The following is a 12,131-nucleotide window of genomic DNA, read 5'->3' as shown; positions in this document are numbered from 1 at the left end:
CACAGATATTCTATCAGCAGTATGAACGTCGAGTCTTTATCAATTCTTGGTTGTAGTAATCGTTCAGTCTCTCTTTAGAGAGATACAACTCCTCCTCGCAATCACCTCCGCAGATGTGAGAGATCCAAGGAACATAATAAAGGACCACAATCATTCTATTAGCTGTATTAAGACATAGTAGCTGCATTAAGACCTTGAAAGTCTTCATCAATTCTTGGCTGTTGTGATCATTCAGTCTCTATCGAGAGAGAGATACAACTCCTCTTCGCTATCAACTCCACATATGCGAGGTGGGTGCACACGAACAGCTAACCCTGACCAGAATGTCTAACACTGTCGCTGCATCTGTCAGGGGTGTTGCATAATAATCAAGGTGTTCAGAACTAAAAAAACTTCCCAAAGAGAATCATTTGCATACCTCCTAATCATGGAAAGTCAATTGGTCTTCTTGAAACAGGAGAATACTGACGAGCGAGACGAGACTACAATCATCGAAAGCACGGGATTAATTAACGTCTCTTCCATAAGCCGTAGTCTCATTAGGGTGATACAACTATTTCTCCATGATTACCTCCATCAAGTATGGATTGAATCTCATCTATTCTTGCCTCAATGGATATGAGGAGTGTGCACCCTTCATCTCCAAATAGCTTGTCATGACCTGTGTCTGAAACGCTGACACTTATAAGGTACAAGGGTGGCGTATAAAGGTCTAGGGTTAACTACCAGTTCCACTTTAGAGAACGTCACTGGCGTATTCAACTCACGTGAAAATGTCACTAAGACGTCAAGATGAACGGATATGAGCGGTCGCCCACGCAGCCCGACAAGAAAGTGATCAATGTTGCTTCAATCGTCAAGGCAACAACTGACGGCTCAGTTTTAACCCCCAGAAACGGGTCCGAGGATTGTTGTTGGCCTGCAGAATGTCCTGGGATGAATGTCGGGGGCCCCCGTGAAGAATAAACCAGTGAATTGGTGTTTCCGATGTTGAATATGCAATATGATGTCAAGTTGCAGAGAAGAGAGACCGGGCCAAAAAACTCACTGAGCAAATTTAACCCTAGGAGATACCCTTGAAATCACTGTTCTTATAAACTATGAGAGTAAGTGACTACACCAGACGGAACCCCACTTCGCACATTACGGCTTGCGAAGTGATGAAGCCTTATAGTACAGGACTGCCTGCTTTTTTTCAAGGCGCGACGACAGTGCCCACAGTTTGAAAAATCTCATTTCAGGTACTTATAAGGAAGTTCTGATCATGTGAGAAAGTGAGCGCACTGTGATATCAGGGGTTACGTAAGACAAGGTAACAATGTGCTGATGTCTCCCCTGATTTCTCATCACAGTCGATTTTTCCCGTGATTGAAAGTTTCATGTAGTGGATTTGGACCCTCTAATCCTTGGGGTGGGTCCTGAAAACACCTACGACACAATGGTTTTTGGTACTGCATGCACTAGCGTCGTTATTTGAACAAAAGCGCCAAGACCTTATTTTCATGCATAGATTCATGAAGGGATGCATGTAGCACCAGGAATGACGTGGGCAAACTGAGAAATCTTCTGACGATTTTCAAAGTAGGTTGACATTTTCATCAAAGCGATATGCTTTGCTTTGAGAATGGTTACTTTATTCTGGTGGTGCTTCACAATTTAAAACCCTGGATCATGAATAGTGAGGTTCTGGGGCAGACATTTCGGGTACATACACTGATAACAGCTGATGGCATGTTTCGAGTGAAAGCATGTTGTAAGTCGACTTGTGACTCTCACGATATGTAGGCTGTTCCCTTGTTGTTTCCGTCTTTTCAATCGCATGTTCCCTGGTAAAACCAATGGGAATGTTCAATAAACCAAACAAGATTCATTTCCATGTTGCGTGTCACAAGGTCACAAGCAAACACGGACGCAGTCTATAAACATGTACTTCAAGAACATAGGGTTAGATTAGATATGATCACATTTGACCTTGGACAAGTCAGTGTTTCAATATTGTAACAATACAGCGGAATCTCCCTTAGTGGACACTTCTGTAATAAGGACACCCTCTCTATTAAGGTCACTTGTTTTGGTCCCAAAGTGGTTGTTTCCATTCAGTTTGACCTCTCTAATCAGGACAAATCTCTATCAAAGACAGCACTTCTCAGTCCCAAGGATGTCCTTGAGAGAGAGGTTTTACTATTTGATAGTTTAAACTGGACACTGACACCAGCTAAAAAGGCTAAACAGGTTAGGATCACAAGACCAAATATCGATGATGGATTTTTGGGGGGTCTTAAAAAAACATTTCCACAATTTTCTCCATGAGCCGCTTTCTGTCACGCAATGGAAATTTTGACAGATATAACCGAGTGTGTCTTGCACGCCTACATATTGCCTACTGGTCTGATTGTGCATCTCATTTAGAATATGATGGTTCATACCACTAATCAATACAGATATGCTATCTTCTAGTAGTGGCTCTCCATATTAACCCTCTAAAACCTGAAGTATGTGAGGGGAGACTGCACGCCTTTCAATAACATTGTACAGCACAGAGTCTTATAACTTTTAAGACACATGGGAGACCCTTTTTTGCTTTTCAGCCTTATTTTGGGACATTTTGTCACAACAGGCTGTTGAAGTTATTCGGAATTTCAACAGCCAAAATAAAAACTATGTCCCTGATATTGTTATCATCACCGGAAATGTACACAGATTGGGGTATCAGGAATAAATTCATGGGATTTAAGAGCAGACTAGACCATTTTGACACAAACTTGGTTGATTTTTTTAGCTTGGTGTACGGATATGTGTACACTGTGCATTGTGTCTAATACAAATGTTACTGAAACTAGTAACCAAAGTATGAGAAAACAATGGAATACGTTCGTCTGCCATCTGGCTTAACCATTTTATTGATCGTTAGAAACAACACATTAGAGCAAGGCATCGCGAGACAACCTTTCGATTTAAATGCACCGTGATTGATCAAGTCCATTATGTACGTCAAGAACAGTCACAAACAACCCGTAATTTTCTCGTATCAAAATTGGATTCGTATGACCTGGGGCAAGACTAATAAAACGTCCAAGAATAAAACTGCGGTACGTAGGAGTAAAGCTGCAGAAGATACTTTCGTCTGTAACATTTTTCTGGTCGAATTGCAATTTACTTCCCTGTGATTATGCGAAAATCAATCAATATCTTGGCAGCGCTACCTGATAATTCTGACTGACTACGCCAAGCTTTACAGCTTTCCTTATGACAAAAGTTGAAAAAATGCCATCAGTTCCGCACAAATTTCTCCAGACTGCCACGTACTGCAAAGGGCATGTGAACCAGCCGCCACATGCGTTGTGCAGACCTGTCTGTGTTAAACTTTAAGCAAGGAATCTGAAAGGGCAGGGCAGAAAACAGTACAGACAAAAAAGGCACTAAGCCACAAAAAAGCAGCGCCCTGCTTCAAAGGAAATGCATTAGCCACCGAAGAAAAAAGGGTTGGGCAATGAGAGAAAATTATGAAAAGGCAGGGTGCAGCCCCCTGCTTAAACTCTCCAGCTGAAAAACTCGGGTCATTCGGTGCACAATGCAGATACCTGTCTTTAGGCATAGGAAGTGTCTTGCCTGAGGCCAGCGCTAGTCATGATTTGCGATCAATGAACTTCATAGCGGATCTCAACGGCTCCACACCAATATGTGATAAATTATACATGCACTCAGCTGGCTACATGAACTGAGTATAGCAGGTCTGAGTCATGGCTGGCCATTTCAAGTTTCAATCAACTCGACTGACGCAGAGATGGAGTCTCACGAACAGAGGATACTCGAAAATATCGTTTCTTTATTCAAGTTCACTAAAAAATCCCATCCTCAACTATAAAACCAGCTCTAAATCTCAACTTAATTTACCAAACATCCACATTTAAACTCAACAACGGAAAAAAACCCAGATTCAAACATACATGATTCATGTCAGGTAATTATTTCGATTGCCTGGTAGTTGCTTGAGAACTTGGCAGGTGTTCTTCTTGAACCTCGGCCTCCCGTCACTGCACAGGTGGACGGAATGCCGCTTTTCAAGTTTACAGGCAAGAATCTGAACACCAAGAACACGAAGAAGGCTTTTATAATGTACACGTCAGTCCTACAGTACCAACTAGTTCAAAGGCCTATACCGTTGTTTAAAAGTTGAAATTTGCAATTGAATTTGAAAATTTTGAAAATTTCGAAAATTTCCAATTCAATTGGGTAATCACATACTAATACTAAAGATATAAATTTCAGCATTGCCGTTGGGTAGACAATTTTATACAAACACTTTAATTACCAAGTTTCAGCAAATTCGTATGCATAGTGTAGTGCAACTGCACTGCGGCATTGTGTAACTGCATTTCTATTTTCTTTGACCACCATTAATCATGAACGGCATACTCCTTTAAAAGTGGATTGCAAAACATTTTCATGACCTAAAGTTTTCAGGAAGATGAAGCCTTCAAATTGACTCCACATTGATCAGTTGTCATGACAACATGACGACTGATTGCATCTTTAAACCAATCATTGAACACTCTCCAATCGCAATCATCCTATTGTCATAGCTAAGTCACAGTCGCAGCAACAGAAATCACTTGTTTGCGAGATAGATTTTTCCCTCTGGTTGTAAAATTTCACACCACATGAAGCATGCACTGGAATTCATCACTAATTGAGCCCAGCAAGGGGCGCAGCTGAAAAATGCTTGTTAAGACCACTTGAGTTTGTATTCTGTTGAAAGCATCTAAAGCCCCTCGGGACCCTCAGGCTAGTTCAAGCAAGATACTTTAAGTCTTTTCGCTTGAGTTTTAAAACTCCCAAAGGGCTTTAAAAAGATGGTTCAAAGGATATTCTTCATTAGATATCAGCTAGAATGAACAAAGACTTTAATTTGATTACTTTGAACACTAGTATCCATGAGCAAATTCGAACACGGCCAAGTTTATCTTCGGCTCAGCCGATAACCATACGTCACAGTCAGGGGAATCTAGAGTAGGATCCAGCCTAAATTTCCTTTTCATCCGCTCTATCTGCCAGCCTAGAAACAGAAACTATTGCATCTGGCTCGGTACGTACAGTAGAGGATTAAAATTCCACGCACGCACACATGTGTGACGGTAAAGAATTCATTTCAACATAAAATAGCATCGCAAAGCGAGCACTGACCATCAGCCCTGTCTCAATAGTTACAGAGACATGCTCAGGAAACCAATTACAGTCAAGTTATGCTATTTGACCCCTGTGACCTTGAAAAGTAGGTCAAATCCAAAACCTAGGTATTACGTGATGAAGTCTCATGAGCAGTGTTCACACTAAAAATTTCATGACTTTACCTAGCATAATTCATGAGATGTAGCCAAAAGTAGTTTTTCACAAGAAGCACCCCCTGGGGCCAAGCGTGTTTCAAAAATCGTCAAAACTGCCAAAAGGCACAATGGCACCATAAGACATTCAAATCACCCACAGATGAAAGGCCTAGCCTCAATAGCTATGGCAATATGCTCCGGAAACAAAGTACAGTCAAGCTATGCTATTTGACCCCTGTGACCTTGACAAGTAGGTCAAATCCAAAACCTAGGTATTACGAGATGAAGTCTCATGAGCAGTGTCCACATTAAAAGTTTCATGATTTTAGCTATTATAGCGTCCCCTGCGGCCGAGCGTAGTTCGAAAATCATCAAAACTGCCTAGGATTTATGGTTTAATACGGTGATAGGCTCTCTGGAAACGAGTTCAACAGACAGACGGACCGACCCACAGACGGCTAGACGGACCGGCGGACCAACAGACAGACGACGCCTGCCTCGACAATACACCTCTAGCCTTTCTGTGCTGAAGGAAACAAACGGCGCCAGATATCAACAAGAAACACCACCGATTAGAAACAGATCCCATTTCTACTAATCGAAATTAAACCTTGTAGCACACCCAGTCTTGTACTGCTCCCCACGCCAAAATTAATGAGTTTACAATACGTAACCATGGTAACTAAGAGAATCTGATCTCGGGGTGCGTCAGGGTGATAGATAGGCTTCGGAATCTCATTAGAGATTGGTCATCGCTCACTGGGTAAAAATAGTGGGTGAGATAGTTTTATGGAGTTTTTAGCAAGGTAATTCATTGAGCCCACCTCAGAGAAAATCTGCTGGATTTGTTAAAAAATTTATAAAATTCTCTACCCATTTTGTACACGGAAGTTGAAGTGAAGCTCCCAGCAAGGGCAGATTCACTCTTAAAAATAAGGGTTTGTAAACTGTGGAAAAACCTCTTAACATGTTTAGGGTTTCATACCAACATTATCAAGCTTATAAAAAAAACTTATATAAGGCCTTTTTTGGGGGTGGATGAAAAAACGCATTGAGTTTTTCACAAGCTCAAAAAACCTTCAGGGATTAATGATTTTGGTAAATCTCTCAAGGGTGTTGTTCTGCTGGCAGAAAAACCCTACAAAGTTGATTTTTTAACAAAAGTTCAAAAAAAATTATTTTTAGGAGTGTGGCTTTTTAAAGGTCTCGGCAATCTTTTCCCGAAAACCTGCAAAAATAAATAGATGTATACAAAAGGTCTTCTGCAGTACTTACAAAGACGTCCAAAACTTGCTGATATCCGCCGTTTTAACTTTTTGATTTTGCTCATTGAAGGTTTATCTCGGCCTGAAAAGACAAGATCATGACAACTGACGAATTAAAAGGCAAAGAAGACACTCTATGCTCACTTTTATAAGGTCAGATGATGTTACATGTAGGAACATGCCTAGTACAAAATGCACAATATTCATGTACATGTACTCTACTTTCAGCTATCTAAGACCAGTTCAGAATATTCAATGCGAGCCATACATTGCAGACAAACTTGCAGAGTGGTGATAAAACCTCAATGAATGTGCAAGGCCCAGGGAAGGAGCATGTGCATGACACAATGCAGTATGCAAGGATAAACCATTTCATTTAGAAAAAGCAATACTACCCAAAATCTTGATCTAAAATCTGCAACTTTTGCCCTAAACATTAAAATACAGTGTTAACTTACAATACGAACAATTGCATGCAGGCCTACTATTAGATGCCATAGTTTATTCCTTCCATATATGACTGACGCATGCTAAAGGCTAACTGCGTTCCAATACAAACACCCAATCCCGCTAGTGTCCAATATAAGGGCAATTTTGCATAACCTTACCCGCAGTGACTTGGTGTTATAGCGGGAAATACCAGGGCCCAATATAGCCATGAAGGGTTCAATTCAAGTTTTGTACAGTGACAGGTTTCATGTACTAATGCAAGTGCACTGCTGGCAATTCAGTTCTAAGGCCTACATAAATGAAGTGGTCCTTTCCCGCCATGCAAATATTCCTCAAAAGCCCATGTTTGCACTATCTTGATCCCAAATGTTTTGAGATTGCTAACTCATCCCGAAGGTGGTGACGCAAACACATGAGAGAGTCAGGATGATGTTTCCGGGATGCGGAAATATTACACCCTACAGTAGAACCTCCCTTAGCAGACACCTCTCTATTAAGGACACTAGTTTTGATCCCAAAAAGGTTGTTTCCATTCAACTTGACCTCTCTAATCAGGACACCTCTCTAAGGAAACTAGTTTTGATCCCAAAAAGGTTGTTTCCATTCAACTTGACCTCTCTAATCAGGACACCTCTCTATTAAGGACAGCATTTGTCAGTCCCGATGCTGTCCTTAATAGAGAGGTTCTACTGTACTTCCTGTTCTTTCAACTGTATCCTCAGGTGAGCCTATTTCATGGACAGAGTACCTGCCTATTGATCACAAGTCAGAAAGTCATCACGAAAACTGCAGAAGAATCCGTCAGCTACTGAGATCAGCAATTTTGACCGCGCCTCTCAATGTAGGGTTGAAAATAGAATTACAGTAAAACCTCCCTTAGTGGACACCTCTCTAATAAGGACACTAGGTTTGGCCCAAATTTGGTGGTTTCCATTCAATGACCTCTCCAATCAGGACACCTCCCTATTAAGGACAGCACTTGTCAGTCCTGAGGGTGTCCTTAATAGAGAGGTTCTACTGTAATTTTTACAGTCCTTGATGGCAGCCTTCGCAAACATTCTAACATGTACCCAGCCTATCCAGCTGAAACCTAGGGTAGCACGAGCGCACACATAGACAATTCAAGCCAGTTGAGACTTACAAAGTGGCACTGGACGGGTATCGAACCTGGGACCTCGCGATCATAAGGCCGACGCTCTGAAACTGTTGTGCCACCACAATCTCCAAGTTTAGAACAAGTAACCAGAAGGTGCGAAGTCGAGTCAATGTTTTGAAAACTGCAGCTAGATGTGATGAATATTTTATCCCCTTACACGCCGATTGCATCAACCTGCAACCTGGAATCGGGTTTTTATTCTTTGTGGATGGAATACGCCGTGATATTATCACACGTCCGGAATGGGGTACGGGCAAAATAATGGCCGTTGCTATGTGGTTTAATCTCTGACAGACGTTAAGTCAATCTCGTCCGAGTTTTGACATCATTTTGATGCCTGGAGTGAAAATTGGTGCCACCGATCAGGAGTCACCCCCCCCCCATCCCCAGTTAATTTTTACCCACGAGTTTTTGTTTTATTAGAAAAGGCACAGGGTTTTCTCTATGGTGCATTCACAGTATAGCTCACCAGAACCTTTTCCCTCAAAAGTAGGATTTCAAGTAATGGTGAATCCTACTGTTCAGGAAAGGTCACAAATTATAACCTCTGTCAGATAATAGGGACTTTCGGCAAGTTCAAAATTCACGCCGGTGTTAACCCTATCGAATTTACGTGTGACATTTTCCCATCCTGTACAATGTTGAACGGTGAAACGAATATGATTCTTCCAAGTCACTTCTCAATCAAGTATATCAGTTACATGTAAATCAGCTACCCAATCGCATCACGTATCGTATGTGTAAGGACTGTAAGATATGAAAACACCATATGTAAAAATGATACGGATAGGCAATACGGGCATGAATTTTGAACTTGCCGAAAGTCCCTATTGTCATCTTATATATGAACATAACGATGAAAACATGTCCAAAGTTATCACAAACATGACAAATAGGCCGACACAGAATTAAACAAGATCAACAATAGATTGATCAAAACTGATATCAACAAGATTAACTTGTACACAGGAGGTCCATTGAGGGCATTTTTAATTCTTATATTCATATATACGGACTTTTGACAACTGATTTGAGCTTCTGCCAAGAATTTGTAATAGATCAACCTGTCATAAAAGTGGACAGTCATAACACTGGATAACTGTTAAGAGGTTCTCTCATCAGGGGCGGCACACTGATAATCATAAATTAACAGAACGATAGTTTATTGAATTGACGAAGACAGACCCCGATGCAAAAAAGGCCTGGAACTGAACTGGAGGTATTGGTAATTGTCTCACCAAATACAGTAGAACCTCTCTATTAAGGACACCCTCCAGACTGACAAATGCTGTCCTTAGTAAGGAGGTGTCCTGATTAGAGAGGTCAAATTGAATGGAAACAACCAATTTAGGACCAAAACTAGTGTCCTTAATAGAGAGGTTGTCCTTAATAGAGAGATGTCCGCTAAGGGAGGTTCCAATTACTGTGAGGTTGGATGGAGCTAAAATAAAGGCCTAAGTCGAGGCAGCAGCTGAGGTTTAGGGCAAAATTACGGCCCTAACCAAATGGTATTTGGCGATGAGATAACCACTACCAATTTATATATGTGTAATAGTAAATATATACTGGGGTATACTGGGGGTTATCTTTACCCTAGGGTGTAAATCTGAGGGTTACCTTTACTTCACTAGGGACTTGACCTCACCCATTGTCTGTCCTAAACACCTTTTTGATACATTTAACATAATAATCCACCGAAAATCTCATAAGCATAAATGACTACCGACCGTAGCTCAATCATGCGTTAGTTGTTATTCGTCTGTGAATTTCATTTCACTGCATATTATATGTTATATACGCATATACGCTTCATGAAATATGTACATGTCAATACAAAGTTTCAAATACATTTTGTATCATTGATGCCATACAATTAGATACACACAGAGTCTATGGCTTTTGCTTAGTCTTACAAAGTTAAAAAAAACTAAAAGAGGGGTTTGGCCCGACCGGGGAGAGGGGGGGGTCACTCCCATAGAAAAGGGTATGCACAACCAGTCGGGAAAGGGTAACAATTTAGTAGCAGGGCCGCAGGGGAAGACTTTAGCCTCCATTCAATGGAGATATGCCTGCAAAAGCCCATGGCATTGTTTTAAAACGCCCAATTTTAAAACAAGACCAGCTCGCCGCCTTGCAAATTTTAACAATAGTGCCAGGCCGATTATTTAGGCCTACCTCTCACCCAGCTGACAAAGGTGTGGATTGAAGTCACTTCCTCCCAGCACCTTCCCGTCCTAAAAGGGGTTTAAAAAAAATTTACATTGGCACAGATGTGCATATACCCCTTATTTTTATTTGGGAGTGAACCCCCCCCCCCCCATCCACCTTTTGACAGTGATGACCTTTTATGAAAGTTTTATCAGGGATTCTGCAATTGAGCTCCACCAACACAATATATATATAAGGAACATCAAACATAAGGACAATATCATGTAGACAACAACATAGTCACCTACACAACACAGCAGCAAACAGTAGTCAGCTGTATATTAGTGAGTGTGTACACATAATACACTTACACTATAGAAATACAATGTTGCAACCTGTCATTTCTAACCCGCATAAAATAGCTAAAATATCTACCTTCGCGAAGTATAACTCCGCTAACTTTGGCTGGACTTTCCGTGGCCATCGTGCATAATATAAATCCAATACCAGAATATGATGAATAGATCCCAGCAAAAAACTAGGACACTTCAATCGAGAAATCCTAGAAATGCCATGTTGTTGTCAGCCATTATTAGCTCCGCGGAGTTTTAGTTTGATATTTAGCCGATGATTGAGGGTGGCAGTAGTGTACGGTCCCAAATTTAGCCTTGAAAATCCCAGCCACCGGTTCGAAACATCTTCCTGGCTGCATCTCCATTCAAGGGCCAAGTAGGCACTAAGGTCTCATCCACAGTTTGATCAAATCCATCAGATGTGACGTCAAATGGCCTCTGATGTGTCACAAGGCATCGCCCAGAAGCTAAAATCAAACTGCTGGCACTAGCACTTTCGGCAGTGCATTCAATGATTCGTTTCGACACCAGTAGGTGGTGCCATATTGCAGGCCCTGCAAGTCCTGGGAATCGGTCACACAAGCTAACCGCATTGAATTCCCGAAAAAGCCGGGGTCAAAACGTCGCAAAGTGTTCTAAATTAGGAACAAAACGTACGTCTCAAGCCATCCTGAGATCAGGTCCTCGTAGGCCTATACAAAAAAATATCGAGAGGCGGAGTATATTTAACCACTGGTTTATGTCAGGATGGTCTCAAGCCGATCCGGGTTTAAAGGGACAACTAAGGTATGAAATATGTCAGTTTTTCTTTAATACAAAAATTGCTTACAGCAGGACCGTCCGTCACTTCACCAAACATGATATTCTAAAAAGACATTAAACTGCAATGAATAATGTATTAAAACTGCCCTGACTGACAAACTATGTCCAAAACTGCCTGACAACCCTTGCAAAAATCATCAGCAGAGATAAGAATTAACATAACATAACATAACATAACATAACATAACATAATTTATTTCTCTCCAAAAAACCCTTTCGGGTATAAGAGGTTACATGATTTAACATTTACATATGGTGGACCAAGCTGATGAATTCTTTACAAAAACTATGAATATTGTCTAAGTTTACCCGGGAACATTTAGTCATAAAGCGATGGAAAAATTCATGATAAAAAACCTGAGGTAATTCTTTTAAGTTTGGAAACAACCTTACTCGCATGTGACGGAAATACGGACACGTAATAAAATAATGAAGTTCGTCTCTTACACAAACCTGGTCACAAAGACCACAAATATTTTCTGCAGTTTCATTTCTATACATTCTGGTTACTGTTTCTGGGAATTTTATAGATCCAGTACGAAATTTACAAATACTGACCGTTTGATATAATGGTAATTTTTTAACATAGGGCTCCATATTCAGGTTTTGTTTA

At 40.9% G+C, this 12,131-nt stretch overlaps 1 protein-coding gene across 3 annotated transcripts in view; it reads right to left on the bottom strand.

Annotated features, from left to right (window-relative positions):
- Positions 1–10,932, bottom strand: part of LOC135499648 (cyclin-dependent kinase 14-like) — a 66,118-nt gene extending 55,186 nt beyond the window's left edge. For 2 of the 3 annotated variants that reach the window (XM_064790528.1, XM_064790529.1), the window contains exons 1-2: positions 10,779–10,932; positions 6,600–6,671 (exon numbers count right to left, since the gene is read on the bottom strand). In XM_064790528.1, the coding sequence (XP_064646598.1) occupies positions 6,600–6,671; positions 10,779–10,827 (121 nt within the window). In that variant the 5' untranslated portion in view covers positions 10,828–10,932. Of the gene's footprint in view, positions 1–6,599; positions 6,672–8,664; positions 8,720–10,778 lie in introns of those variants that run through there. The other variant, XM_064790530.1, reaches the window with a different exon arrangement.
- Positions 10,933–12,131: the final 1,199 nt, after the last annotated feature.

This window comes from Lineus longissimus, chromosome 15, assembly GCF_910592395.1.
Source record: "Lineus longissimus chromosome 15, tnLinLong1.2, whole genome shotgun sequence".
In the NCBI taxonomy this organism is placed as follows: domain Eukaryota; kingdom Metazoa; phylum Nemertea; class Pilidiophora; order Heteronemertea; family Lineidae; genus Lineus; species Lineus longissimus.
This window is presented reverse-complemented; position numbering and strand designations above follow the sequence as displayed.